We start from the raw sequence: 24,768 nt of genomic DNA, 5'->3' as shown, positions 1-24,768 counted from the left end.
AAGTCCATTTGTAATGAAAGGCTGAGTACAGAAAGCTCTGAGTGCAGGGCCAGCTTCCCTGGCCGGCATCCAGACCTGTGCTGGGTCCAGTTCTTAGCTGTGGTCAACTTGAAGGGGCTGATAATTCGTGATCAAAGGGCTAGGCATTTGAATTTTTGCATTTGGCCCTGCTAATTCAGGAGTCCCGAGAGTAAGGTAAGGAATGGACTGGTGAGAACCCCGGCCCTCCCTGGGGGAAGAGGCAGGCTTCCCGAGGAAGTGACAGTTGAACTGAGATTTTGAGATGTGGAGGGGGAGTGAGGGAGAGTGAACTGGCGCACGGGATGGGGGGTGGGCGCCCTGCAGGCCGAGAACAGCATGAGAACAGCGTGTTCGGAGGCCTGCTCAGGAAGACGCCGGCACGTTCCAGCAACTGCGGGAAGCCAGGGGAGCCCCAGTGTAGCGGGCGAGGGGCGGGGCTGGGAGCCGAGGCCGGCCAAGGCGGCTGGGCCCGGCCCTGGAGAGACCAGGCCCTTGTTCTGTGTCTGTTCCTAATTTCTTTATTTCTGTATTGTTTTCTGCACTTCTGTTCTGTGCCACGCTGCCTTCTTCCGCTTCGCTCTGCAGTCCGCCTATTTCGCGCATCCCCGTCTCTCTGAGCTCGCTCCAGCTCCCTCGTCTTCGCTGGCGCCCCTCCTCTGTCCATACTGCTCCCACCCCACCCCTCTTGTCCCCCTTCCCCTCTGCTCCCCGCTCATACCTGGGCTTTCAGGGGCTGAGGGGGACAGAATCTCCCGCCCAGCCAGTTGAGACAGGCACCCTTTGGGGCTGTCGTTCTAGTTGGGCCTCGCCAGAAGGGAGACCCCTTTTTCCAGGGCTGCGTCCCCTTCAGTTCTGCTTCTGCACACACCCGCCCTCTCCAGCCCCCAGTCTGTCAGACCCGCCTGGGAGAGCCGGAGCAGGGCAGGAGGGGCTGCAGGGAGGCCGGCACCTGGCCCCCGCTCTCCGGAAGGTGGGCCGCAGGCTCGCGTCTTCCCTTCCGAGGCCCCTTGCCATTGGGATCGCCGTCATTTCCTTTTTGGCCGAGGATCCTGACAGGTGGCGAATCACAAAGTCAGATTCTCAGGACTGGAAGGGGCTGTGGAGACCATCTAGTCCACCGTCCTCGTCACCCAGACCGGGAGACTTAAAGCCCAGGCCCCGAGGTGGCCCCAGAGCTCGATTCAGAACCGGGACTGAAGGCAGGTCTGCCAGTTCCCAGCCAATCAGTGTTCTCTTGGGTCTCAGGATGACCCCCCGATTGTGAGAAGAAGAAGGGGGGGCCTAGTGAAGCCGCTTCCCTAAACCCCACCCGCTCACCCGGCTCCCTGAGACCAGAGGTAATGAGGTCACTCGCCGAGCCTGGGGTGCTGTGGGGGAGGAGCACGCCCCACCCACCCGCAGGCCCAGCTGCCCTCCCTTTCCGGCCAGGAGGCCAGGAGACCCAGCTGTTGCAGCCTGGGCCGGGGACTTTGGTGGAATGAGGCCCTGGAAGGGAGGGAGCGCACTTACCCCAGCCCCTGCCTCGCTCATCTCAGTTCCCCTCCCCCTGGGGCTCCACCAGGCAGGGGCACCGAGGTACTGGTTCAAATGGACACCCCGGGGGCCTTGGGAGACACGGGCAACCAGAAGACACCCCATCCTCTCCCCACCGTCTGGAGGGGGATTCTAAACTTAACCCCTCAGGTTCCGGCAGCGTTTGCCTGTCATTGGGGTCAGCCTGTTAGTTTTGATTCCTGCCTTGGGAATCAGTCCATACCTTGGTCATGAAAATACCCAGACCTGTGTGTACAGGAGCCAGGGCCCTGCCTGTGCCCGGCTGTGAGCAGCCATCTGGCCGAGCGCTCGCGTGCAGCCTGGTACTTGTGCGTGGGAGCACAATGGCCAACCCGCCTCGGGGTACGATGGAGCGTCAGGGCTTGCTGCAGCGGTGGCTCTCCTGGCCCTGGACCGTCCAGTCCTTCTGTGCCACCCCTGCCTCCCTTCTCCATGCTGTCGGCATCTCCCTGCGGTAGGCCCCAGGGATCTTGAGCCGCAGATTTCAGCAAGGCCACGAGGGGGCCCCAGGCAGCTCAGAAATGGCCTCTCGGAGGCTGGAACCCAGAGCAGCGGAGAGCATACCTTTCTTGGCAGGTGTCGATTTCTCAGCTTTGCAAAGGCCTCGATGCCTGTTATCTTGTTTAGTCTTAACAGGCAGGTGGGCAGGTGGTAGGTAGGTGAGCAGAGCAGTTATTGTCCTCATTTTACAAAAACTGAATGGCAGAGAGATGCAGTGCCAAGGCCACGAGCCACAGGGGCCTGGGGGCTGCGAGTCCTCTGGCCCGGGTGCTTCTCTGCTAGAAAGGAGCTGTTCCCATGAAGGGAAGGGAAACCAGGCGCGGGTCCCACTCACCCTTCTCCCCAGGGGAGCCTGGCCACATGCTTCTGGGATTTGGGGATCAGGTGCTTCTCTGTGGGTGGGGCGGAGCGCGAGTGTGTGCCCATCAGGAAGAGGGGAGGTGGATGGGGGTGCTAGGCTGTTCTCCAGGGCTGGGTCCAAGCCCAGGGCCGCCCCCTTTCTCCCTGTTGTAATCGTTTGCCCCTCTTTTTTTCTGTCCCTCAAGATGACGAAGAGGACGAGGCCCCGGGACCCTCTCGGCAGCCTCTGCGGGGGCCCCTGCACCGGTCTTCGGAGGAAGAGGCCCGCCTGGTCAGGCCCACCCTACTCCGTTCGTCCTCTTCCTCAGACCAGTCCGAGACGGTGGGCCCCAAGCCAGAGGCCGCGCCCCGCCCCTCGCCCCAGGCGCAGGCTGCCTGCAGGACCCCTCGGCCACACCCCAGCCCGCCCGCTTCGGGCCTCGACTGGCAGCTCCTCCACGCCCAGGCCCAGCAGACCGAGGCGTTCCGGCAGTTCTGCCAGGAGCTGGTGACCGTGCACCGGGACATGGCAAGCAGCATGCACGTCATCGGCCAGGCCGTGGCCGAGCTGACCGGCCGCGTCGGTGAGATGTGCCAGACGCTGACAGAGATCCGGGACGGGGTGCGGGCCTCTCGGCAGGGCCCAGATGGGGCTGCCTCTCTGGGCGTTAGCCCCCTGGCCGAGGCCGCTCCGCGGGAGCCCCCGCAAGCTCCCCCGGCACCACCCCCCGCACGGACTACCAGGTCTAGGAAGAGAAAGCACAATTTCTAACCAGGCTGGCCGGCGCTAGGACGAGGAGAGATGGGGGGAGGGGGGCTTGAGACAGGGGCCAGCGTCTCTTGCAGGAGCAGGACCGATGACCTTGTAGGGACGTGGCGGGCTGTCTCCCTCCCTCAGTGCTCTAGTCCAGCCCCAGTCCCTCATCTTTGGAGGATGCTCAAGCTGCAGGAAAAGCCACCTGCTTGATGCTTGGTGGGCCTGGAGGACCATTTTCCTCTTGGTCTCCGTCCCACGGCAGCAGGCCTGTGAAGGAGCAGTAGTGGGCAGCATCCAAACGGAATCCTGCAGTCCAACCTCAGGGCCGTGCATCGACTTCCCAGACTTGGCCTCCCAGTGCCTGATTCTGCTGCTTTCAAAGGGGAAGAGGCCTGAGGATGGACAGGTGAAGCTCAGCTCCTCAAGGAGCGGTCTGTCCTCCCCTCCCCCAGGGCTCTAAGCCCCGGGTTGGTGGTGCCCTGGCTTGGCCTTCTGCTTGTCCCCATGCGTGCGTGTGCTCAGCTGCTGTGCTTGCCTTTGGCGGAGTGGGGGAAGGATGGGATGATGCTGGAGGAAAGAGAAGTCTACCTTGCATTCTTGGAGATAGCACTTTATGCTTTTTCTTGGACTTGCAGATGTATAATCTCAGTGGTTCTCAGGACAACCGGAGAGGTAGCCCAATTGGGTATTACTGTTATTATTATCATCATCTGCACTTCATAGATGACAGAAGACTCAGGCAGTTAGTTAGTGATGGGCCAGGACTGTGGATTTTTTCCAGCTTCTCTGTAAGAGTCCAGATCTGTAGAGGTGGGAGTAGGGGGCGGATTTGCTCCTTGCCCAGTCACTGCTCCCTTACACGTCGGCCCCACCGTGGCTTTCCTGGCAGGGTAGGGGGGATAAGAGCAGCATTCAGGAAGTGAGTCCATCACCGCTCCCTTACCCTGGGGCTCACAGCCAGTGACTAGGGAGAGGCAGGACCTAAGTCTCACGAGTCAGAAGGCGACCCCTCCTCTGGCTTCTAAAAGAACCCAGAACTCCGTAAGGCTCACGTCCCGTCCCAGCATGCCTCGCCTCTGCTTGCTTGGGCTGCATATGCATAAGCTACACACATCTCTAGCTTTGTGTTTCATTTTGGAGCATGGGATGAGAGTTGGGTTCTTAGAGTCGGGGAAGGATGTGGGAGATGGCAGGTGCAAGCTTAGCTCCAACCTGGGTGCAGCTCAGCTCTGTGTCCTCTTTGCTCCCTGGCCTAAGTCTGACCCTAGCAGAACTCTCCCTGCCGCCACCTGTCCCACTGGGCCATAGTGCAGTGAGCTTGGGGAATTGCTGTACCCAGCGCCTGCCATGGCCTTCCCTAGAGCACTGCTTCTAAATCCACACAGGGAGAACGGAGGGCAATGTGACATCCCTGCACCCTTGACCCCTTCTCCCCCATTCGGTGGTTCTTTGGGGCTTCCTGCGTCCCCAACTGAACACTGCCCTATCAAACAGCCCGATGGCTCGATTATTGCCTGGTACTGCCCCACCCTCCGATGCTGGAATCAAAGATTGCCTTCCGAAGTATTTTTGTTAAGATGGCAATAAAAAGAAATCAGTCTCACACTTGGAACACACCCAGTCTCCAGGATCTTTCTTTGGTGTGTATTCTCTTTCTTTGCTTCCTGTGAAAACCTCAAGGCCCCCAAAGTAGAGGTTAGATGATTGAGGACAAGCATGTTGGCATTGCCCTGATTCCATGAGCTCACAAATGCCCATTGGCACTTACCCTGTATCCAGTGCCAGGCTAGGCTTGGAGGGAAGGAGAGGAACTGATGGGGACAGGACGACAAAGCATCTCGTGTGAATGCGTTCAGTTACTTTTAATTTCTCCACACATCAAGAGGGAGAGGAGGCTAAATTAATTTTGCCTTTTGTTCCCTAATAAATTAGGGGTCCTGGAAAAATCAGTGCTTCTGGCAGGAGACCCCATTAGGGCCAGGGGCTCTCTGTTTGCCAGTTTGCCTTGGGGATCACCCTGAGAAATGAATCTTTTCTGGACACTTCTCCCCTGGCCTGGGATGTCTGTCACCCGTCTAGATCTGCAGTTTCTCAAAATAAACTGAAGCTGCTCCCCCTTGGTTCATGTTAGGGGTCTCCTCAGCAGACAGTGGGGGTATCCTAACTTGCACATGGCCCTGACTTACTGCCAGTCAGGGGAGAGGTACTCCCTGGCACGAAATCCCCTAGTCCTGACCAGGGCGCCCTTTTCTGGAAGGCTGGGATCTAGGCCGTTCTCAGCACATCTGGGCAGGGCCAGGTGTGCTGCCAAAAAGCTCGGCCACAGACATCAAGATTATCCAATTTCCAGGAGATGCAAAGATGCCGTGATCCCATCCTGGGCTCTCTCCTCCCCCAAGGTCCTTGCACCAAGCAGTGACCAGCCGGCCTCTCTGCTGGAAACTGTGGAACAGAGGTCATAAGAAAGGAGACAGTGGAGCAAGGGGACTCACTAACTTGGGAAATAATTCCGTTCCTTTTTCTCGGCTTTAGTGGGGAGCACAGGGCTAGCACCTCAAAAACAGGAAGATGAAACTCAGGCCAGTGGATGGACACGAATGGGACGTCACTGTCAGCCTGAGAAGGGGATGCCCCTTCGGAGAGGCCGGCCTCCGGCTGTGATTAGCGGGTGGGGGCTTGTGTGTGCGGAGTTGCGCATTGCTGTGATGGCTGGGGCTACCTGGTGGTGGGTGGGTGCCGTGACCCAAAGTCCTTCCCAACCCAGGCACGAGGTGTGTGAGAACCAAAGCCCAGCCTCCCGCTAGGCTGTCATTTCCCATCTCTGCTTCTAACTGGGGCGGCTTCCTTTCCACCAGAGAGAATCCCACAGAGCAGGAGTAGCTGAGCCTGGCTTCTGGCTGCTCCAACAGAATGGATTCCCTGTGGGTTATTTTCTCTCTCAAGTTGGAACTGGTAGTTTCTCTGACCCAGCTCGAAAATATGATAGACTTGATGAGATGCAGTGGGTGAGGCTTGAGAAATGTCATGTTGCTTATCTACCTGGTACCCAAAATCAGCAAGGAGGTTGGAGTAAAAACAATCCATGATCATCGTGAAAGGTTCAGCCCACAACCTCACCAACGCCACCCATCCCCTTCTAATGCTTCAAAAGTCCCCAGCGCTGCGGGTCGGATTTGAAATTGTTATTATTAATAGATGGGCCCTGGCTTTTGCAGAAGAGGCTGTGCCAGGCATCTCGCACCCTGCCCCCGTCCAACGTACCCTGTGCATTCTCTCCAAGAAATATGCGATCTCCTTGCAAAGAGCTTCTCGACCACAACAAATAGACGTTTACTCCCAGGAAGACTTTTCCACTCTTGCTTTTCTGCAGCCGGGTAGGGGGGCAGCCATGGTTCTCCTTAAGGGTTGTCATCTGTGGAGAGAAGAGGATTCTGGGAGTAGATCAAGTCATTGGGTGTTACTGCAAAGTATTTACAAGAGGGGCATAATTAGGGGTAATTGGTGCTGGAACTTACCTGGCTCCATCTTGCATTGCTTAAAAAATTATATAGCTTAAACCTGTTATCGGGAGAATTAAGATTCACTGAGGGTTGCCATATAGATCATATTTCAACTGCCAAGTTTCAAAATAACCAAATACAACAAGATACTGAACAAAGTTTAGTTTACCTTTTAGATACCTTAGGATCCATACAAGGACTGAAGGTTCTCTTCCTGCATATTGTTTCTTGTTGTATAGGAAAGTGCCAGAAGGTTGAAAGGGAAATAGATGAAATCTTTCTAAACCTTTTGACTTTTCTAGAAGTTGGTCTTTTGAATAGATCTCTGACAGTAACTTGTTCCTCATCTGTCTTTTTCTCTTAAAGTCGAGTGCCGGGGGGAAATGGGGAAATAACTCCCACTATTAGTGCTTGGAGGCTGTTTAGAATCTGAAGGAAAAAGAAATGGGAGAGGATTTAATTCTCTTTTCATTGTGCTCTTGTGAGAGAAAAAATGAATGAATAGATCGCCTTCCTTATCTGGGAGTAGGCAAGTTTGGGTCTACCTCTGTTCTGTGCTAACCACAGGATTGATTGGGGATATCAGATGGAAGGCTCCCACTAAATTGGAAACTGGAATTTGCACATAAGGAATCTCAGATGTGGAGGAAAGGCAGACTCCTGTGGTAGGAGAGTTGAGATTGGGGAGTGTTTATTTGGAATGGCTTCTCTGGGCTGGGGCGTCTCTGTTCCTTTGCCCTAAGGTCCCTAGGCTGTGGGAAACGACCCTTTTGTTCCCCAGCTTAGGGAGACCACCAGTTCTATCAGATGCTGAGGAGAGCACGATGCTGGAAGCTAAGATCCTGGACAAGAAGCAAGTGCTAGTGTTCCAAGCGCCATAAATCTCACCCTCAATTCTTTCAAAGGGGCAAGGTAGCCAAGGCTGGTGTTTGCTCTTTCATCCCTCCTTGGCTTCCCTTGGGGTCTGTGCTGGGCAGCTCTGGCCAGGAAGGATTGCTCCCTGGACTCAAGCAGTCCCCCTTCTAAGGCAACGGCCTCCTCTGATCTGGGTAGAGCCGACACCACAGGGAAGGCCCAGGTGGGACAGAGCAGGATGTGTGGAAGGCGTGGCTAGTGCTGTCCTGGGGTGTCCCGGATGTGGAGTCTCTCTGCTCGTGACTGCCACCACTGCCACCTGGTACTGGAATGAGGGTTTGTGTATTTCTTTTCTTTCTTTTCATTTATTTGCTTTTGTAACAGTAATAATTGATCATTGAGCAAAAGTTGGAAAGTACAGAAAATTGCAAAGAAGATTCACCTATAATGAATAATCACTATTAAAACATTAGTATATTTCTTTAAGTACACCTAGGTTTGTTTTTAAAGCTTGATTGGAGCCACAATGTAAATAGTGATTATTTTCATGCTGCATTATATCAGGGCCATTTTCTCCATGTCATCGAAGACTCTTGGAAGACATTTCTTTTGTGGATGAGTAACATTCCATCGACAGATGTACCATTGTTTATTGAATAATTTCTTTAGCATTAGACGTTCATATGTTTTTGCCTTTGTTCTATTATAAATAATGATACAGTCAACACTGCGGTATGCAATCTTTCATACTGGGTACACATCTCACTGGTCTTGGTCCTTATTGCTAATTTCGTTCCCAGTTATGCCCCATTCTGTACAAGTTGATGACTTCCTCACTGCCTTACTGATATATAGCATTACCAGTGGTAGTATTCTCCTTTGTGTTATTTTTCTTATTATTATCATTTGAATTTTACTTTCTGTGAATTACTCTTTCCCCCACCTGCCCCAAATAAATTCTTTTGGCTACACCAGCCAGCCAAACTTTGACTTGTTCTCTGGCTTTTGAGACAACTCATAGTATAAGGAAGGTTTATTTTGACTCTATAATCCCTAGATGTGTGTCGTAAGGAACCCTAAAGCACTAAATAATTTCTCATTGCCCCTTTGATTGTACACCTGAATGTCTTTCAGCTGTTGCATCATCTCACCTTTGGGAGGTGGGTGAGATGGCAGACTGGATGTTAGAAAAATTCAGGCACAATGGGTGAAGGCTGTAGATTCTGAGGGTTTGGCAGAATTGTGAAGGCTAATAGAGCATGGCCAAGTTGGTGCTTTACATGCCCACGTCGGGGTCGGCAGGTTCAGTAAAGAAAGCATAGCTCCGGCTCCCATTCATTAGCTTTGTGGCCTTAGGCAAGTCACTGAGCCTGTCTGAACCATGATATCCTTAAGCGTGATTTTTTTTTAGATTTATTCGTGGTTACCAACAGTTCATCACTTCTTATATTTACCTTCCTCCCCTGTCCCCATAGGACCCTCTATTTTGAAAGATTTTGATCTTTAGCATTTATTAATTGATCTCTTGGGCAGCCTTGTCACAGGTTATTTCTGCTAGGCTTTGTGAAATAGTGAAAAGAGTTCAAGGACTGCACACCCTCACCATCATCAAAGGCCTGCAGGGGTCTGGGGATCCCCGCAGTTACAGGTTAGTAAAACCTGGACAAGATGATCGTTCCATTTTCTAACTACCTATATTTCTGGTATTGAGTTTTGTGTTTACCATACCTATGAAGCAGGCAGGGTAGATATTTCCAGTCTCAGAAAACTAGGAGCTAGAGAGATTCAATACCTTGCTGGAGGTCACATGAAACGGTGACATGGGGACAATGACCAGCTCTAGCTGGTGCTCCTTCCCTCGACAGGGCAGCTGCTTTATCGGCTTTCGCACGTGCCCACGCACTTCTGGACTCCTAACTGCTTGCCAGGTACAGTGCCTGGTGCCCGGCAGGCAATGCCCAAGGGGTGGACCATGCGTTCTCACCTGTGCCCCTCGCCCCCAGGTATGTGGTCATCTCCCGGGAGGAGAGGGAGCAGAACCTGCTGGCGTTCCAGCACAGCGAGCGCATCTACTTCCGGTCGTGCCGGGACATCCGGCCTGGGGAGCAGCTGCGGGTCTGGTATAGCGAGGACTACATGAAGCGCCTGCACAGCGTGTCCCAGGAGACCATCCACCGCAATCTGGCCAGAGGTGAGTGCCCAGCAGCTGGAGGTGAGGGCCATGCCCACCATCGAGCCCCGGGGGAGGCTAGGAGCTAGGAGCTTCCCCAAAAACCCAGTGGAAAATACCCTACATCAGCTATGGGAAGAGCCAGAAGGATTTGGGGACCAGATGGGCTGGCTCTGAGCAGCAGTGGGCACACCCCTGTGTTCCCTTCCCTCTGAAATGGTCTCAGAAACCCTCATCACCAACCTTCAGAGTACCAGTGAGAGACAAGACCCCAAAGCCAAGCAAATGGGCTTAATCAAAATTGATCCTGTTTCCCCAACTCAAGTTGATGGAAAAAGGTTGCACGCTGCCGCTCATTCAATAAATAATAGCAATAAGGGGTAGCATTCACCAATTTCTTGATACATGCCAATGTTTTCTATGTTTTCCCTTGTAATCATCCCAGGAGTAGCCCCTGTCCCATAAGGTACTGTGAGGATTCGATGGTCATGTCCGTAGCGCATAGAGAACAATACCTATCTTGACCATTATAAGCCCTCAGTTGTGAACTTTTAACACATTTGGTCCCTTGTGGGTTATTATCCCATCTTACAAGTGTAGAAAGGAAGGCCAAAATAAAGTGGCTCATTCAGGGTCACAGAGTTAGGAAGTCAGAGCTCGGTTTCTAACCCAAGTCGGTCTGACTTGAGGGTCTAAGCTCTAACCTATTATGTTATATGGCCTTCCAGACAAAGCACTTAAGTTGCCTCTTCCCTGCTTCCTCCTGACCTCTACTAGCAGTCTTAAAGATATAATATGAAAGGACAATCTCTATTAGAAGAAGGGTGGAGGGAGGTGGGAAGGGGTGTCCACCCAGGCTCCAGCTAAATAAGTCATTTGAAAGTGGTTTAAAATACTCCGCAGCCCTTCGCTCTTTGCCTCTTTTTCCTGTCCTCAGCCTGGCCAGGGCACACTGGTGAGGCCAGGTTCTTTTACCAGTGGATCACTCCTTGCACCTAAAACCACATATCCAAACACTCAGAGTCCATCTGTTGCCAGGAGCCAAGACTGTGCCCAAGCCCCACCATATCGTGTTCCTGACCAGCCTACACACTGGAAATTAATCCTCATTCAGAATATGAGTAGAAAAGATGAAAAGGGGGTGGGAGGGACTGTTGAAATTAAACTATCTTTAAGAACAAAACCCAACAAAGCAAATTGTGGACATTGAGCACACAGTTGCTGCCTGACTTGGTAAAAGGTATCCTGTGACTGGATGGACAGTGAGAGGAGGACCCAACAGACACTCTCATCTCTTGCCTTCTTCAGATCTGGGGCTTGGGGACATGCAGATTTCACTTGGAAGGCATGTTTCCATGAGGAGATTGCATTTCCACGATGAGTTTCCATTTGACATCTGGAGATGCCTTCTGTGAAAATGTCTGACACATAGTAGGTGCTCAGTAAATCTTTGCTGAATGCATAAAAGAAGGACTGGATGAAGACCGACAAGAGGTCTCCAAGACAATCCTACCTCCAGAAGAAAAGAAAACCAAGAGAAGTCATATCTGAGGACACAGGTCTCTGCCCTTGGTCGTAATCTTCTTGAATTTCTCTGGATTTGTAATGTCCTTCTTTTTCTTCACCAAAGTACCTCAAGCGCACCATCCTCAGAGAGTCCTGAGACCCAAGGGCAATGCTCAGAGAAGGGGGTAAGCTCTTAGGGGTGGTTCAGAGGAGTCACACCAAGACCATGTGAAGATTCAGGCAGAAGGAGTGCCTGTTCTTGGCCAGGCCAAGCTGTAGTAAACAGGAAGGAAGTGGAAAGCCACAGCAGGGCAGGGCCAGAGCAGTGGGTGGACTTGGCCCCACAGCCCGTGGGAACAGTCATGAAAGTCAATGGCCTTTTGATCTGTGTCTTTGTGGTCTGAAGCTTTGGCAGACTGTGGTTACTTTTAGTGGTGCCTGAGATTGGTGGGCCAGGCCTGCTCTGGAAAAGGGATCCCCTAAGTGCAGTCACATACTGTCTCACGTGGGAGGAGGTTTCTTTGTAATTGGAGACATGATTTATTAGTTCTTATTAAGTTGGAGCCCAGAATTGCTTCCCGAAAGGTGTAAATTATTCCCCTGTGCCTATCTTTCAAGGATAAGATTTATTCAACGCTTGTGTTCAGAAAATTTATTTGATTTACTTCAAGCCATTGATCTATCTTGAGGGTTTTTTCTTCCCTCTATATTTCCTAGAAACTTTGGAAGCAATTCCATAATGCTTAAGGTCTGCTTTACACATAGATTTTTCTGGAAGCTTTAAGTCCAAAGAGGCCATCCACTCATCTTAAGAAATTTGAAAGACTAGTCTTAGATCAGAGAGGCCTGAGGAATCCCTGGGGGATTTATAGCCTTGACCTCCAGACATCTGACTGGCCAGCCAGAAAGTGAAAGCGTGGTCCCTGATTTTAGAGATTCCAATTGAGTATCATTTCTAAGCTGTTAAATAAACGTGTTACATTTTTTAAGACCTTCTCTTCATCTTACTCTTTCCTCCCCTCAGTTGTTGGAGAAATGCAGTCTGCCAGGAATCCCTGAGTTTCAGGAACCTTGGAGATGAGGTCGCTTCATCAGCATTTACGTGAGGACTGAAAAGGGGGCGGGCTGAATAGGTTAGTCACGCCGTTGCCAGTAGGACGCTTGGCATCAAGTGTGGGGCAGGGCACATCCTTGGTGCCAGCTGTGGGAAGCCAGTGCCTGGTCACAGCGTGGCACATCTGGGTTGCTTGGGGAGAGCCTGTGGCCATTGCCCAGGGCCCTTTAGCAAATAAAAGGTGGCTGCAGGAAGCCTGAACGGTCACGTGTTCAAGTGCTGCTCAGTCACCTCCCTCAGGGGCCCTGCCCTTGAGCTTCGAGAGTTCTCTGGAGAATTCTGGGCTCCTCAGACTGCCAGTCACGACCTCATTGGCTGCTTTAAAGAACTGCGCTGAAGTATTTTCTTGTTGCAGAGCTCACTAAAATCTGGTGGCTTAACAGTAATTCACACCATAGAAAGAAATAGACAAAAAAGAGTAGTCTTTGGAAGGGTCGGGGCTGGAAGCACAGCTGAATACTGAGGATGCTCTGGCCAGCACGGCCGCCACCTGGGAGCGCCGGGCAGCCCTAGGGATCCCTCCCTTCGCTGTTCTTCCCGGGCAGTCATCGAGGAGAACCACAGATCCTGCTCTCTCAGTTTCCTCGTCTCCTGATGACAAGGGGAATTTAGAAAGGACAGTGGCCATAGGGCGGACTTTGCTCCCCTTGGGCCCCCTCTGGGGCAGTAGGGAGGCAGAAAGGGACTCGTGATTTCCGGCGTACCTTTTACCAAGTCAAGGCAGCCGTCCTCTGATTGTGAGGATTGGAAGGGGAAGCCGTGAGGGGAAGCCTCGAGGGGTGGGGAACTCGGTGCTTGGCTGTGAGGAGCGTCAGCACCCACCTGTGGGGTCCTAGGATGGCAAGCACCTTTGAAAGGACTTGGGTATCCATCCCCGATAGAATTCTCTCAGCACTCCAGGGTAGAGCTCATGTGCATAGGGCTCCAGTGAAACCGACTCTAAAAATAAGTTATTTCCGCTCTTTGGGGTCCTTGGCCTCCAGCTCGTTGGGCGAGCCGCCTCTCCCTGATGGTAGCACCTGCCCCCCAAGGCCAGACCCGGAGGGATGGGTCTGGTGACTTGCTAGCAGGAGGCCTGCTTTCTTTTCAGTTGGTTTTTCCACCTTGGGGGTTTCCCTACTTCCTCACACCCTGGTTTTCCTTCCTAGGAGAGAAGAGGTTGCAGAGGGAGAAGTCTGAGCAGGCTCTGGATAACCCAGAAGACCTGAGGGGTCCCATTCAGCTCCCCGTGTTGAGACAGGGCAAAAGTCCCTACAAACGCGGCTTTGACGAGGGGGACACGCACCCCCAGGCCAAGAAGAAGAAGATCGACCTCATTTTCAAGGACGTGCTGGAGGCCTCGCTGGAGTCTGCCAAGGTGGAAGCCCACCAGTTGGCACTGAGCACCTCCCTGGTCATCAGGAAAGTCCCCAAGTACCAGGACGACACCTACGGTCGGTGCGCGGCGACCGGGCCCCACGGCGTGCAGAGCGTCAGCCGGGCCCAGGGCGCAGGGGCCTGGAAACGCCCCCAAGGCACCTCCAAGGAGCCAGGCCCACTGGAAGACGAAGAGGAAGAGCCTTCGTCCTTCCAGGCCGACAGTCCCGCCGAGGCCTCGCTCGCCTCGGACCCTCATGAGCTTCCCACCACCTCCTTCTGCCCTAACTGTATTCGCCTGAAGAAGAAGGTCCGAGAACTCCAGGCAGAGCTAGACATGCTAAAGTCTGGGAAGCTCCCCGAGCCCCCCGTGTTGCCACCCCAGGTACTGGAGCTCCCCGAGTTCTCGGACCCTGCAGGTAAGTTGTTCTGGATGAGCTTGTTGTCAGAGGGCAGCACACGCAGGGAGCAGCGTGGAGGGTGGCTGAAATGGAGCCACCTTCGGGGAGGCCTGAGGAGTGTGACGTGGAGGTGGGGGCTGGCCCTCGGCGCCTCTGCCAGGCCCGCTCGCTGCGGCGGTGGGCGCATCACGTGTTGCCACTGTATCCCCCTGGTCAATAAAGGAAGTTGCGCTGCAGGAGGGGTGTGTGCTGTGTTCTTGACCCGTTGCCTTTCTTTGGTGGTCCTCGAGGTTTCTGACACCCAAGCCCAACTTGTGAACCCCATCTTTTCTCTCCCAGTGGCAAGCAGTGGGCAGGCAGGGTGTCCTGTTTGGGGAGATCTCATGCCTTCCCAAACTCCATCCAGGAGCCCGACCTGGTGCTTCTCTTCCTGAATCTCTGCTCGGCCACCCATGTCCTGTTTCCCCTGCCTGGAGCTCCAGAAGGATGGGAATACAGAGGCTACAGAGCACTTATTGGCATGCTTTTGCTCTTTTCTTTTGGCCGCCGGGATCATTAGAGTCTGTCATCCGGGGGTTCGGTTCACATCGCAGCCGAGTTAGAGTATTTACATAGCATGACCTTTCTTAACCACATGCCTCAGCTCAGAATGAGGGTCTCGGATACCCCAAGCCCACAGCGCCCTCAACTGCATTTTGATCCTGAAATCACTCGGGGCCATGTCATGACTGCCTCCACTCAAAGGCAGCTTGCCTTCCCTGACCGCATTAGTGGTGGGGCAAACGAGTCCCAGGTTTTCAGCGTCTGACCTGAAGCGTGGTGTGCCTTTTTCTCCCCATCAGCTCTCTCCCAGTCTGTGCCATCTCATCCACACGGAAAGGTCCGCTCCCTTGAGTGCCCTCTAGTGGTGGGCGAGGGCTGGCCCCCTGGAGCACGGTAGGCCATCGTGGACGGTCCACAAAGAGGAGCAGTCACCTGTGGGTAACCAGTGTGCTTCTCGATAAGTTCTAGGCTGGGATTCAATTTGACACGGAAACTGACATCTGTTTCACACAACCTGGCACCTGCTATTTTGGCCAGTCTTTCTCGTTCATTTAAGGAAGGTCTCAGTTTTTTCCCACCAGGTGTAAATGCCTCTTCCCTTTGTTTTCCAGCCTCCGAGAGCATGGTCTCCGGCCCCGCCATCATGGAAGACGACGACCAGGAGGTCGACTCGGCAGATGAATCCGTCTCCAATGACATGATGACCGCGGCTGATGAGCCCTCCAAGATGTCATCGGCCGCCGGCCGCCGAATCCGGCGCTTTAAGCAGGAGTGGCTGAAGAAGTTCTGGTTCCTGCGGTACTCCCCGACCCTCAACGAGATGTGGTGCCATGTCTGCCGCCAGTACACGGTGCAGTCCTCCAGGACCTCGGCCTTCATCATCGGCTCCAAGCAGTTTAAGATCCACACCATCAAACTGCACAGCCAGAGCAACCTGCACAAAAAGTGCCTGCAGCTGTACAAGCTCCGCATGCACCCCGAGAAGACGGAAGAGATGTGCCGCAACATGACCCTGCTCTTCAACACGGCCTACCACTTGGCCCTCGAGGGGAGGCCCTACCTGGACTTTCGGCCCCTGGCGGAGCTCCTGAGGAAGTGTGAGCTCAAAGTGGTGGACCAGTACATGAACGAGGGCGACTGCCAGATCCTCATCCACCACATCGCCCGGGCCTTGCGGGAAGACCTGGTGGAGCGCGTCCGTCAGTCCCCTTGCCTCAGCATCATCCTGGACGGGCAGAGTGACGACCTGTTGGCCGACACGGTGGCTGTCTACATCCAGTACACCAGCAGCGATGGGCCCCCGGCCACAGAGTTCCTGTCCCTGCAGGAGCTGGGGTTCTCCAGCACAGAAAGCTACCTACAGGCACTTGACCGGGCCTTTTCGGCCCTGGGGATCCGGTTGCAGGACGAGAGGCCAACTGTTGGCCTGGGTGTAGACGGAGCCAACGTCACAGCCAGCCTCCGCGCCAGCATGTTCATGACCATCCGCAAGACGTTGCCCTGGCTGCTGTGCTTGCCCTTCATGGTGCACCGGCCCCACCTGGAAATCCTGGACGCCATCAGTGGGAAGGAGCTCCCCTGCCTGGAGGAGCTAGAGAACAACCTGAAGCAGCTGCTGAGCTTTTACCGCTACTCGCCGCGCCTCATGTGTGAGCTGCGGTCCACGGCCTCCACCCTCTGCGAGGAGACGGAGTTCCTCGGGGACATCCGGGCCGTGCGGTGGATCATTGGCGAGCAGAACGTCCTCAACGCCCTCATCAAGGACTACCTGGAGGTGGTAGCCCACCTCAAGGACGTCAGCAGCCAGACCCAGCGGGCAGACGCCTCGGCCATCGCGCTGGCCCTGCTGCAGTTCCTCCTGGACTACCAGTCCATCAAGCTCATCTACTTCCTGCTGGACGTGATCGCTGTGCTCTCCCGCCTGGCCTACGTCTTCCAGGGCGAGTACCTGCTGGTGTCCCAGGTCGATGACAAGATCGAGGAGGCCATCCAGGAGATCAGCCGGCTGGCCGACTCCCCCGGCGAGTACCTGCAGGAGTTCGAGGAGAACTTCCGGGAGAGCTTCAATGGGATCGCAATGAAGAACCTCAGGGTGGCTGAAGCCAAGTTCCAGTCCATCAGGGAAAAGATCTGCCAGAAGACCCAGGTGATTCTGGCACAGAGGTTCGATTCCCGCAGCCGGATCTTTGTGAAGGCCTGCCAGGTGTTCGACCTGGCTGCCTGGCCCCGCAGCAGCGAGGAGCTCATGAGCTACGGCAAGGAGGATATGGTTCAGATATTTGATCACCTGGAGGCCATCCCCACCTTTTCCCGGGACATCTGCAGGGAAGGGCTGGACCCCCGGGGGAGCCTGCTGATGGAGTGGCGAGAACTTAAGGCTGATTACTATACCAAAAACGGCTTCAAAGACCTGATCGGCCACATTTGCAAGTACAGACAGAGGTTTCCACTCTTGAACAAGATCATCCAGATCCTGAAGGTCCTCCCCACGTCCACGGCTTGCTGCGAGAAAGGCCGCAATGCCCTCCAGCGGGTGCGCAAAAACCACCGCTCGCGTCTGACCCTGGAGCAGCTCAGCGACCTCTTGACGATTGCGGTAAATGGACCGCCGATTGCCAACTTTGATGCCAAGCGAGCCCTGGACAGCTGGTTTGAGGAGAAGTCGGGCAACAGTTACACACTGTCCGCCGAGGTCCTCAGCAGGATGTCCGTGCTGGAGCAGAAACCTGTGCTGCAGACAGTGGACCATGGGTCAGAGTTTTACCCTGACATTTAGGGAGCCGGCACCGCAGAGTTCATGAAGCTGTTGAATATTTTTTTAACCTATACTATTAAGCTTTGATATATTATATAAATATATATATTATATATATATATATATATATATAAACCCACACTGAAAATTTTTAAAAACCACGGTGATGCGTCCACCAGAAGCTACTGGGAGCTTTCAGAAAGGAATGATGTTGGAAACTGACTCTTATCTACAAAATTTGGCAGCTGCGACGTATGTGGCAACTCATTTTCACTCACAGAAGCACGTGCAGGGGACCACACGTTGCCCGCTCGACGGTCAACCAACGGCATAAGCTAAAATGACGGGTCTCCGTCATCGCCTTTAGGTAGCTCGCTTTGTTTTGGTTGCCCCTGGGGGTTGGAGGGGCTTTGGGTTTGGGCTCGGGCTTAGGCCCTTGCCTTTCTCTTTTTTCCGTCTGGTTTATGATGGGGCTGTCGTGGCCTCTTTGCTGAGATTCTGGTCCAGGTGAATCTGGTCTCTGATTTTGGACAGGGTGGGCTGTTCATCTGGATTGGGGTGTTTTGTCTTTCTCCCTCCTCCATCTGACTTCAGCTTGAGGGATTTGTAATCACTTTCTGGTGAGGATTCCTTTGCTGTCTTAGAAACAAAAGTGTTGGTCAAGCTGTGACGCCCGCCCCTCCCCACCCCGTTGCCTCTCCCCACGGCCGGGTCTGAGTCCTTCCTTCCAGCGTCCTGGGTGTTAAAGACATCCCCTGTTATACTGAAGGCAGCATTGCCTTACAGTGGAGCTTTAAACCCTGGGGCAGGGAGAAAGGGTGAGCTTTTTGCATTCCTCTTTTTACATGGTGGAGGATAAAACAAAATAATCCCATTCAGATCCAGGGCTATTAGGGAGATGAAGAGCCAGAACGTCCAGACCCCAATAGGGCAGTGATCTTTGGCTAAAAGGAAAAGTACGTATTCAATTTACATAAATTATTTATACTCAATCTTTATAATCGCGTAATGGGGTGGGGAATATATTTTCCTTTAATAATCAAGAAAAACCTGCCCTAATCCAGTGACAGGAGATGTCGATGCAAGATGTGCCCTGGATTGTCCATAACGCAAAAGAGTCTCTCTAGAGATTTAGTCCTTCTCTGGCAACAAGTCTGGTAACATGCTCTGGAGTCTGGCAGAACGTCGTGGGAAAGTGGGTAATGTATCTATGCCTGTGAACGCTTCCTCTTTTGAACAGGGTAGAGATGTCCTAAAGAAAAGGAAAAAGCAAGACCTAAGACAGGACTCTCAAGGCATCAGCCTACACACACTCACACACACACACACAGCCACAGTATAAGCTTTAGAAATAGCCACTTGCCTACTCCCTGGGGCAAGCAGTGGTTTAAGCTAGAGGATTCCGCTCAGTGCTCTCTCGTTCATTTAACTACCGGTATACCTCTCAAGGGAGTTGAAATATGTGCGTGAGCTTTTAAAAACTTCGGTTCGTATTTCCGCATCTGATATGTGCATATGTCATATCCAGAGATCCTGTAATGGGAATGCAGGTCTTACCTGGGGGAGGGAGGGAGATCTGCATTCTGTGTGGTCGGTTCTGCTGAGAGCCGCCCCTCTCCCTTGGCGGAGGGCGGGCCGAGGGCTGCGTGTTCTGGCCACAGGCAGAGGTCTCAGTGTCCTCAACCTGCTCGCCTCACACATTGTAAAACTGCGGTGGCTTCCTTCCTCCTTGGTTCATCTTGTCTCAGAGGCCTCACGCTGCCACTGAGAACCATTGTGGAAATGTCATCAACACTGAACGTCACCCTCCCTTCCTTGTCATGCCAGAACCTTCAGCCCCCACCGCCCACGCCCCCACCCCCCTGGTCTTGGTGCTAAGATAACTTTAGAATCATTGCTGCTAGTCCATAGCTTTCATTATATAAATATATATATATTATATATTATTTTTTGAAACTTTTTTTGTGTGTTTTCAACAGTGATGTAGCATGTTAAAAACCACAATGAAAATACTGGTTTCCTCCAATTAACCCACTGCCAGGCCTCATATGCTGCCTTCTTCAACAAATCAATGCACCCCTGCCTGGTGACTTTCACCCCACCCCGCCTCGATTGCACATGTACCCCTCTCCCGCCCCCGATCAAGGGGAGGGTTAGCAGGAACTAGCAACGAAAGGCCCACAGCCCAATCCTGCTGCTTAGAGACCCCAGCCTCTTTCCTCTTTCCCACCTGGAGCTGATGGCACCTCTCCACCCATTCCTCATCAGGTCAAGGCTTAACTGTGGTCAGGTGGGACACTGTTGCCGGGCACAGGTCCCCACCATTCCCTCCTGGACTCCCTCCACTCACACATGCAGAACTGCCGTGTCTGCAGGAGCTTTCACCAAGCATCTCAGAGACTTAGGAAAGGATGGGGCAGAGAAGGCTGGCAAGGTGGGCCTCGGCGGGGCAGAGGCAGTAGGCTGGAGCCATTTCTTGTTGCCAGCAGTTGCCTTACACCTTCTCCTTCCGCCCTCTGCTCCTCCCTCTCCCCCTTACATTTGCACCCCCCACCGGCCATCTCCTAGACTGCTCATTTGAGAACCAGGAGAGAGTCACTAATACCTGCAGACCGTTTCCTCTCAAGGGGCCATAGCCAAAATTAGCTCAAGTTTTTATCTAGAGATTAAAAAAGAAAATCCTCGGGGCCAATCCCAGTATGGGTCCCGTACCTTCCAGGAAGGCTGGGAGCAGGTGTCCTGCCCCTGGCCTCGGAGAACGAGCTGTTCCTGGCAGCACGTGGAGCTCCCTGGAGGGTCCTGAAGTTCAGCAGAAGCTCCTCTTGAGCTCTGAGTGGTCTTGACTTCTGCCGAATTCAGCCAGGCCCGGGGCATGGCAGACCTGAAGGCCCCTTTGCCTTGGGATGGAGAGTCACCTGGGAGCAGGTGGGGTGACACGCCACCGCAATGTACATCCTGGTTGCTCCTTGGGAGGCTCGGTGCTTCTCTCCTGTGAATTCTGCTTGTCAGTAGCATGATTTCTGTCATGGCTATGTCCCACTTTGCTTCCTTGAGAACTCGGGTTGATGGGACCCTCAGGATCAATCCCAGGGGACCATCGTGCTTGGCTGGCCCACCTTCCCTTTGGTGGTGCAGGCAGAGCTTGCTTCCAGAATGTGGCTGTTTCCGGTGAAGCACTGGCTTAGGAGTGAGAGCCCGAGCTAGCTTAGAGAGAAACGCTTGGGTCTCCGAGGTTGAGACTTGTCCTAGGTGGGCTAGCCGAGGGAATGTTAGTGACATTTTTGGCTCATGAAAGGGGTAGAAGTTCAACATTGAGGCCCAGGATAGTGGCTAGTTTTGTCCAGCAGATATATTGCAGAGCCAGAAAGCCAGAAACCCCTAGGATTAAAGCTAATTAATCCCTTAATGAAGGGGGAAAAAAGACACGTCACCATCTGATGGTATGAACGTGAGGACAGCCCAGCGCCCCCTGCAACTCTTGCCATTTCAGAATCTTCAAATCTGCCCGGAGAGTTCAGGCATCAGAAACACCAGCCTCTTGAAACCAGCTGCCGCTGTGTGGTACCCAGCAGACCCTCTTTTCCCCGCCCTCACTGGGGAGTGGGAGCAGGCTTGAGCTCCAGGATTCCTGAATGGCTGGATTTTGCGCTGAGCCCGTCACTGGCAGTTGGGGGTCTCTGATCCCAGCCCCTGCCGCATGTTTCCAGGTTGCATTGTGTTGTGATTGCCCTCTATTTTAATTAGGAGGAAAGGTCTTGTAATTCTTTAAGGTAACGTTGAAATATTTTCCGTTTGCTTGGAGGTGATGCCAAGAGGAAGAAAAGAGGGAAAGACCCATAGAAGCTGGGTCCACAGTGGGGGCTGAAGCGGCCCACAAGCTCGGCCTGTCCTGGGCCTGGGCTGCCGCCTTTGAAGCTGCTCCCCAGGAGCCTAAAGGCCTCCAGACGGCGGCCTGAGGGGTCGACATGTAAACTTCTCTAGATTCCTCTCCCTTCTCATCCCTGCCGCCCCCTCCGGGAACTAGACCTAGATCTGGTTTTGGCTTAGTGCATGGGTTGATGTCCACATAGGAGGCTTCCTTCATGGTTTTTCCTGGGGCACATGCCCGGTTTGGGCAGGAGAGTCCAGGGGGGCTCCCTCGCCCTTCAAGAGGCAGGCCTCGCTGGGCCAGGCGGTGACAGCCCAAGTGGGGAGGCCAGGCCTCCCCAGATGAGAAATGAGGGCTCAGAGGGCAGGTGGCTGGGGAGCCATTGAGCCCAGACACCAGCTTCCTGGGGGACACTGGGGAGGCCTGGTGCTGTCACGGGTTCTAGGCTGGCTTCCGCCTCAGATCCTCAGGAAGGAAGGTTTTACCGAGAGCCACACAAGGCTCTTCTCTCCTTGCTCTTGCTCTCTCAGTCAGGATGCTTTCACGGAGTCAGAGGAGCTGTGATAATCTACAGAGCCCTTGAGGTGATCTTTGCATGTTAGCCTGAGGGGAAAAAAAGTGCCCTTTGGGAGGAAAATGGTACGACCCTCCCCTTCCATCTGGTACTCCCTTCCCCCCGCCTCGCCCCTTCAAGTGGTATTGCCCTGGAAATACCTATGCAATCCAGTCTCCCTCGGAGTGAGTGCATGGAAGCAGGGGCATGTGCAGTGTATAAAACAGATGCTACAGCATATATATTGTATATATGGACATATATAGTACGTATACACACAGAGTAAGAGATTAAATCACGTCTATATATCTATAAATAATATCCTATATATTTATACGTTTCTATGTTTTAAATAGATATAAAAATAGAGTCTATAGAGAGCTGGGAGAGCAGTGGGACAGCCTGCCGCTGTGTTGTGCAAAGGGGGAGGAGGCTGAGCCTTCGCTGGGGGAGCTGAGCAGGTAGGGTGAGCTGGGAATGGGGCCTCCTGCCTGGAGAGCTGGAAAGGAAAGAACGGCGGCCTCACACCTCCTGCAGACCTAGGTCCTGCCTCCCCATGCACTTTCTCTCCTTCCCCCCTCCACCCCAGGCTTGGTCTGAGGTTGGAAGGAATTACTAACCCCCTGAGCTCCGGCATATGTGCCACCCACATGCCCTGCAAGCCTATACTTAGGTGGTCACTGCTGCTTGGCAGTAGGGCGTGGTCTCTGCCCCCTGGGAGAGAAACCGCTTCACAACTTTCCCCCAACCCCCCCAGGAATTAGCAGCGTTGGCGGCGACCCGGAAGGTGCAAATTGGATAAAGAGTGGTCCAGGAAAGCTACGCCCCTTCCTTGGCTGCTTCTGCTGCCCCCTAGAGGCCGGACCTCTGAAGGACAGCCGCCCTGGCCTCCGTCACCCTCGCAACCACTGTCTGCAGGAGCAGGGAGAGGTGAGGTGGGCAGCGAGCATCACCAGGCAGTGCTGCCCGACCCCCAGAGGATCTCTGGCCAGAGTAGGGGACTCCAGCCAACAGGGAAGGGTGGGAGAGACATATCCGCACACTCATAAATTCAGTGGCAACTCGAGTTCAGACGCCGGGCTCGGCCCCGCCAACTTTGCACAGCTGCCACCGCAGGCTGTACTCAGGACAATGCTTCCCTCTCCTCCGGCCAGGAGGCCCCGCGACCCTCCCCACCGCGCCGTAACAGGCAGGTCTAGTTCAAGTACACTGTTCTGATCCTGTGACGCGAGGCAGAGGCTGCGTCGTGACGCTCCCCACGCTCAGCCTCTTCCGCTGGGAAGGGCGCCTGCGCGGCTTGTCCCCGGCGCCTGCCCCAGGCCGGGCGGGGAGGTCGGGCGCCCTCGGTGGGTGCAGCTGGCAGCATGACGGAGGGCGCGTGCCGCCCTGACGGGAATCAGAAGCCCGTTTCGCTTCCAGCTTTCTCTCTGCCGTTTCTTTCTCCTGGAAGTAGGCGTGGGTGGGGGTCTGAGGGTCCACGGTGATGGAGCCGGAGGGCACCTGCAGCCCTTGCTCTCCAGATCAGCTTTCTGCCTTAAGGCTGCACAGAGGCGCTCGTTTCCCATCCCTGAGGCCGGCTCTCCTCGGACCCCCGTCCTCTTCCCCACCATCCCACCAACGTACCTCAGTCTCCAGCAGACCCAGCCCTACTACCTACAGTCTGGGGGCTGCGTCTGTTCTGCCAACGCCCACCTCCTCGCCCCTCCACGTCCGCCCGGGTCTCCTCGAGCCACAGCTAGCGGCCGGCCGGCTCTCGGGACACCCTCCCGGGCCGGCTCAGGAGGGGCCCGTGGCAATGGACCCGACCCGCCGCGGGGGTGGGCAGCCCCGGGGCGCAATCCCACAATACACTGTACCTCAGAGAGAGTTGGCGCCACGGGGCATCACGGGACCGGCCCCCTCCGTCCAGAGGAGGAAGCCGGTGACAGTACCGCTCACAAAAAAGACCAAGGTAGGCTGCCCTCGGGCTCCCATCAGTCTTCATTTTTGTCTCTCTGGGAAAACCAGCAGTCTGATAGGTCTTTTTCAGCCCCTTTCTCTCTCCTTCCCTCCATCCCCACGCTGCTGAACCGTTTTATTTCAGTCACCAAGGAAAAATAAAGTGGGGGTGGGGGGGAATACTTAGGAGTCTATTATCACATACATAGTAATATGTTAATACTTTCTTTCTTAAAAAAATTAAAAACTCTCGATGTTATTATTTTGCAGACTATGCTTTATAGTACCTGTGTGGCGGGACCTAGAACACTGGATACAAATAGAGCTATGTTGGTTTATCATTATATGTATGCAGAAACTTTCCTTTTGTCATATTATCCTTGTAATGTAAGAAGATTGTTAATAAAATCATTTAAATTTACTCACCAAGGTCCAGTGCCTGCCTTCTTGCCCAGATCCCAGACCTGTGGCCCAGATCCCAGAATGCCCCCCACTTCCCCCGGCGAGGACTGGGTGATCAGATTAGGAACCTGTCTGCTGCCAGTGGGAAGGAACTTGAAAAAGTCGTTTTAGCAACTTCCTGTGCTCTCATTCACCCCTCCATTGCGTTTACTCCCAGAAGGAAACCAACACACCTTGCCCTTCAGTCAGGACAAAGGAGGTGCACCAAAACCGATTAAAATAAACACGTCTGTCCCAAAATGTGTTTGTCCCAAAGCGCTGATGCAGATAAACTGCCTTTATAATTCTCCCTGCAGTTGCCCTCTGCAGTTCTCTACCTGCAGGTCTGGAACGGCCGGGAAGGGTCTTTCCTAAAAAGCTGGCTACTGGTGCTGGTATGGGGGTGGGCGATGAGTGTTTTAGAAAGCAGATGAGCATAAACTCATTAAAGACGTGTGTAATGTGCGTGTGTTTTGATGAGATGCTAAGTCCTTCCTCAGCTCCTGCTCCCCACAACCTGGCTTCCTTAGAGCAGCCTCCCCTGTTCCTCTTAGCCTCTGCCTTCTTGATACATGCCATTTTCCTCTCACCCTGCC

The 24,768-nt window shown here is 53.9% G+C and overlaps 1 protein-coding gene across 4 annotated transcripts in view; it reads left to right on the top strand.

The window, feature by feature from the left end:
• Positions 1 to 24,152, top strand: part of PRDM11 (PR/SET domain 11) — an 81,221-nt gene extending 57,069 nt beyond the window's left edge. For 2 of the 4 annotated variants that reach the window (XM_058305487.1, XM_058305486.2), the window contains exons 6-8: positions 9,531 to 9,718; positions 13,466 to 14,092; positions 15,229 to 24,152. In XM_058305487.1, the coding sequence (XP_058161470.1) occupies positions 9,531 to 9,718; positions 13,466 to 14,092; positions 15,229 to 17,393 (2,980 nt within the window). In that variant the 3' untranslated portion in view covers positions 17,394 to 24,152. The remainder of the gene's footprint in view (positions 1 to 9,530; positions 9,719 to 13,465; positions 14,093 to 15,228) is intronic. The other 2 variants (XR_009187574.2, XM_058305488.2) reach the window with 2 other exon arrangements.
• Positions 24,153 to 24,768: the final 616 nt, after the last annotated feature.

Source organism: Dasypus novemcinctus, chromosome 10 (genome assembly GCF_030445035.2).
Source record: "Dasypus novemcinctus isolate mDasNov1 chromosome 10, mDasNov1.1.hap2, whole genome shotgun sequence".
Lineage (NCBI taxonomy): Eukaryota > Metazoa > Chordata > Mammalia > Cingulata > Dasypodidae > Dasypus > Dasypus novemcinctus.
This window is presented reverse-complemented; position numbering and strand designations above follow the sequence as displayed.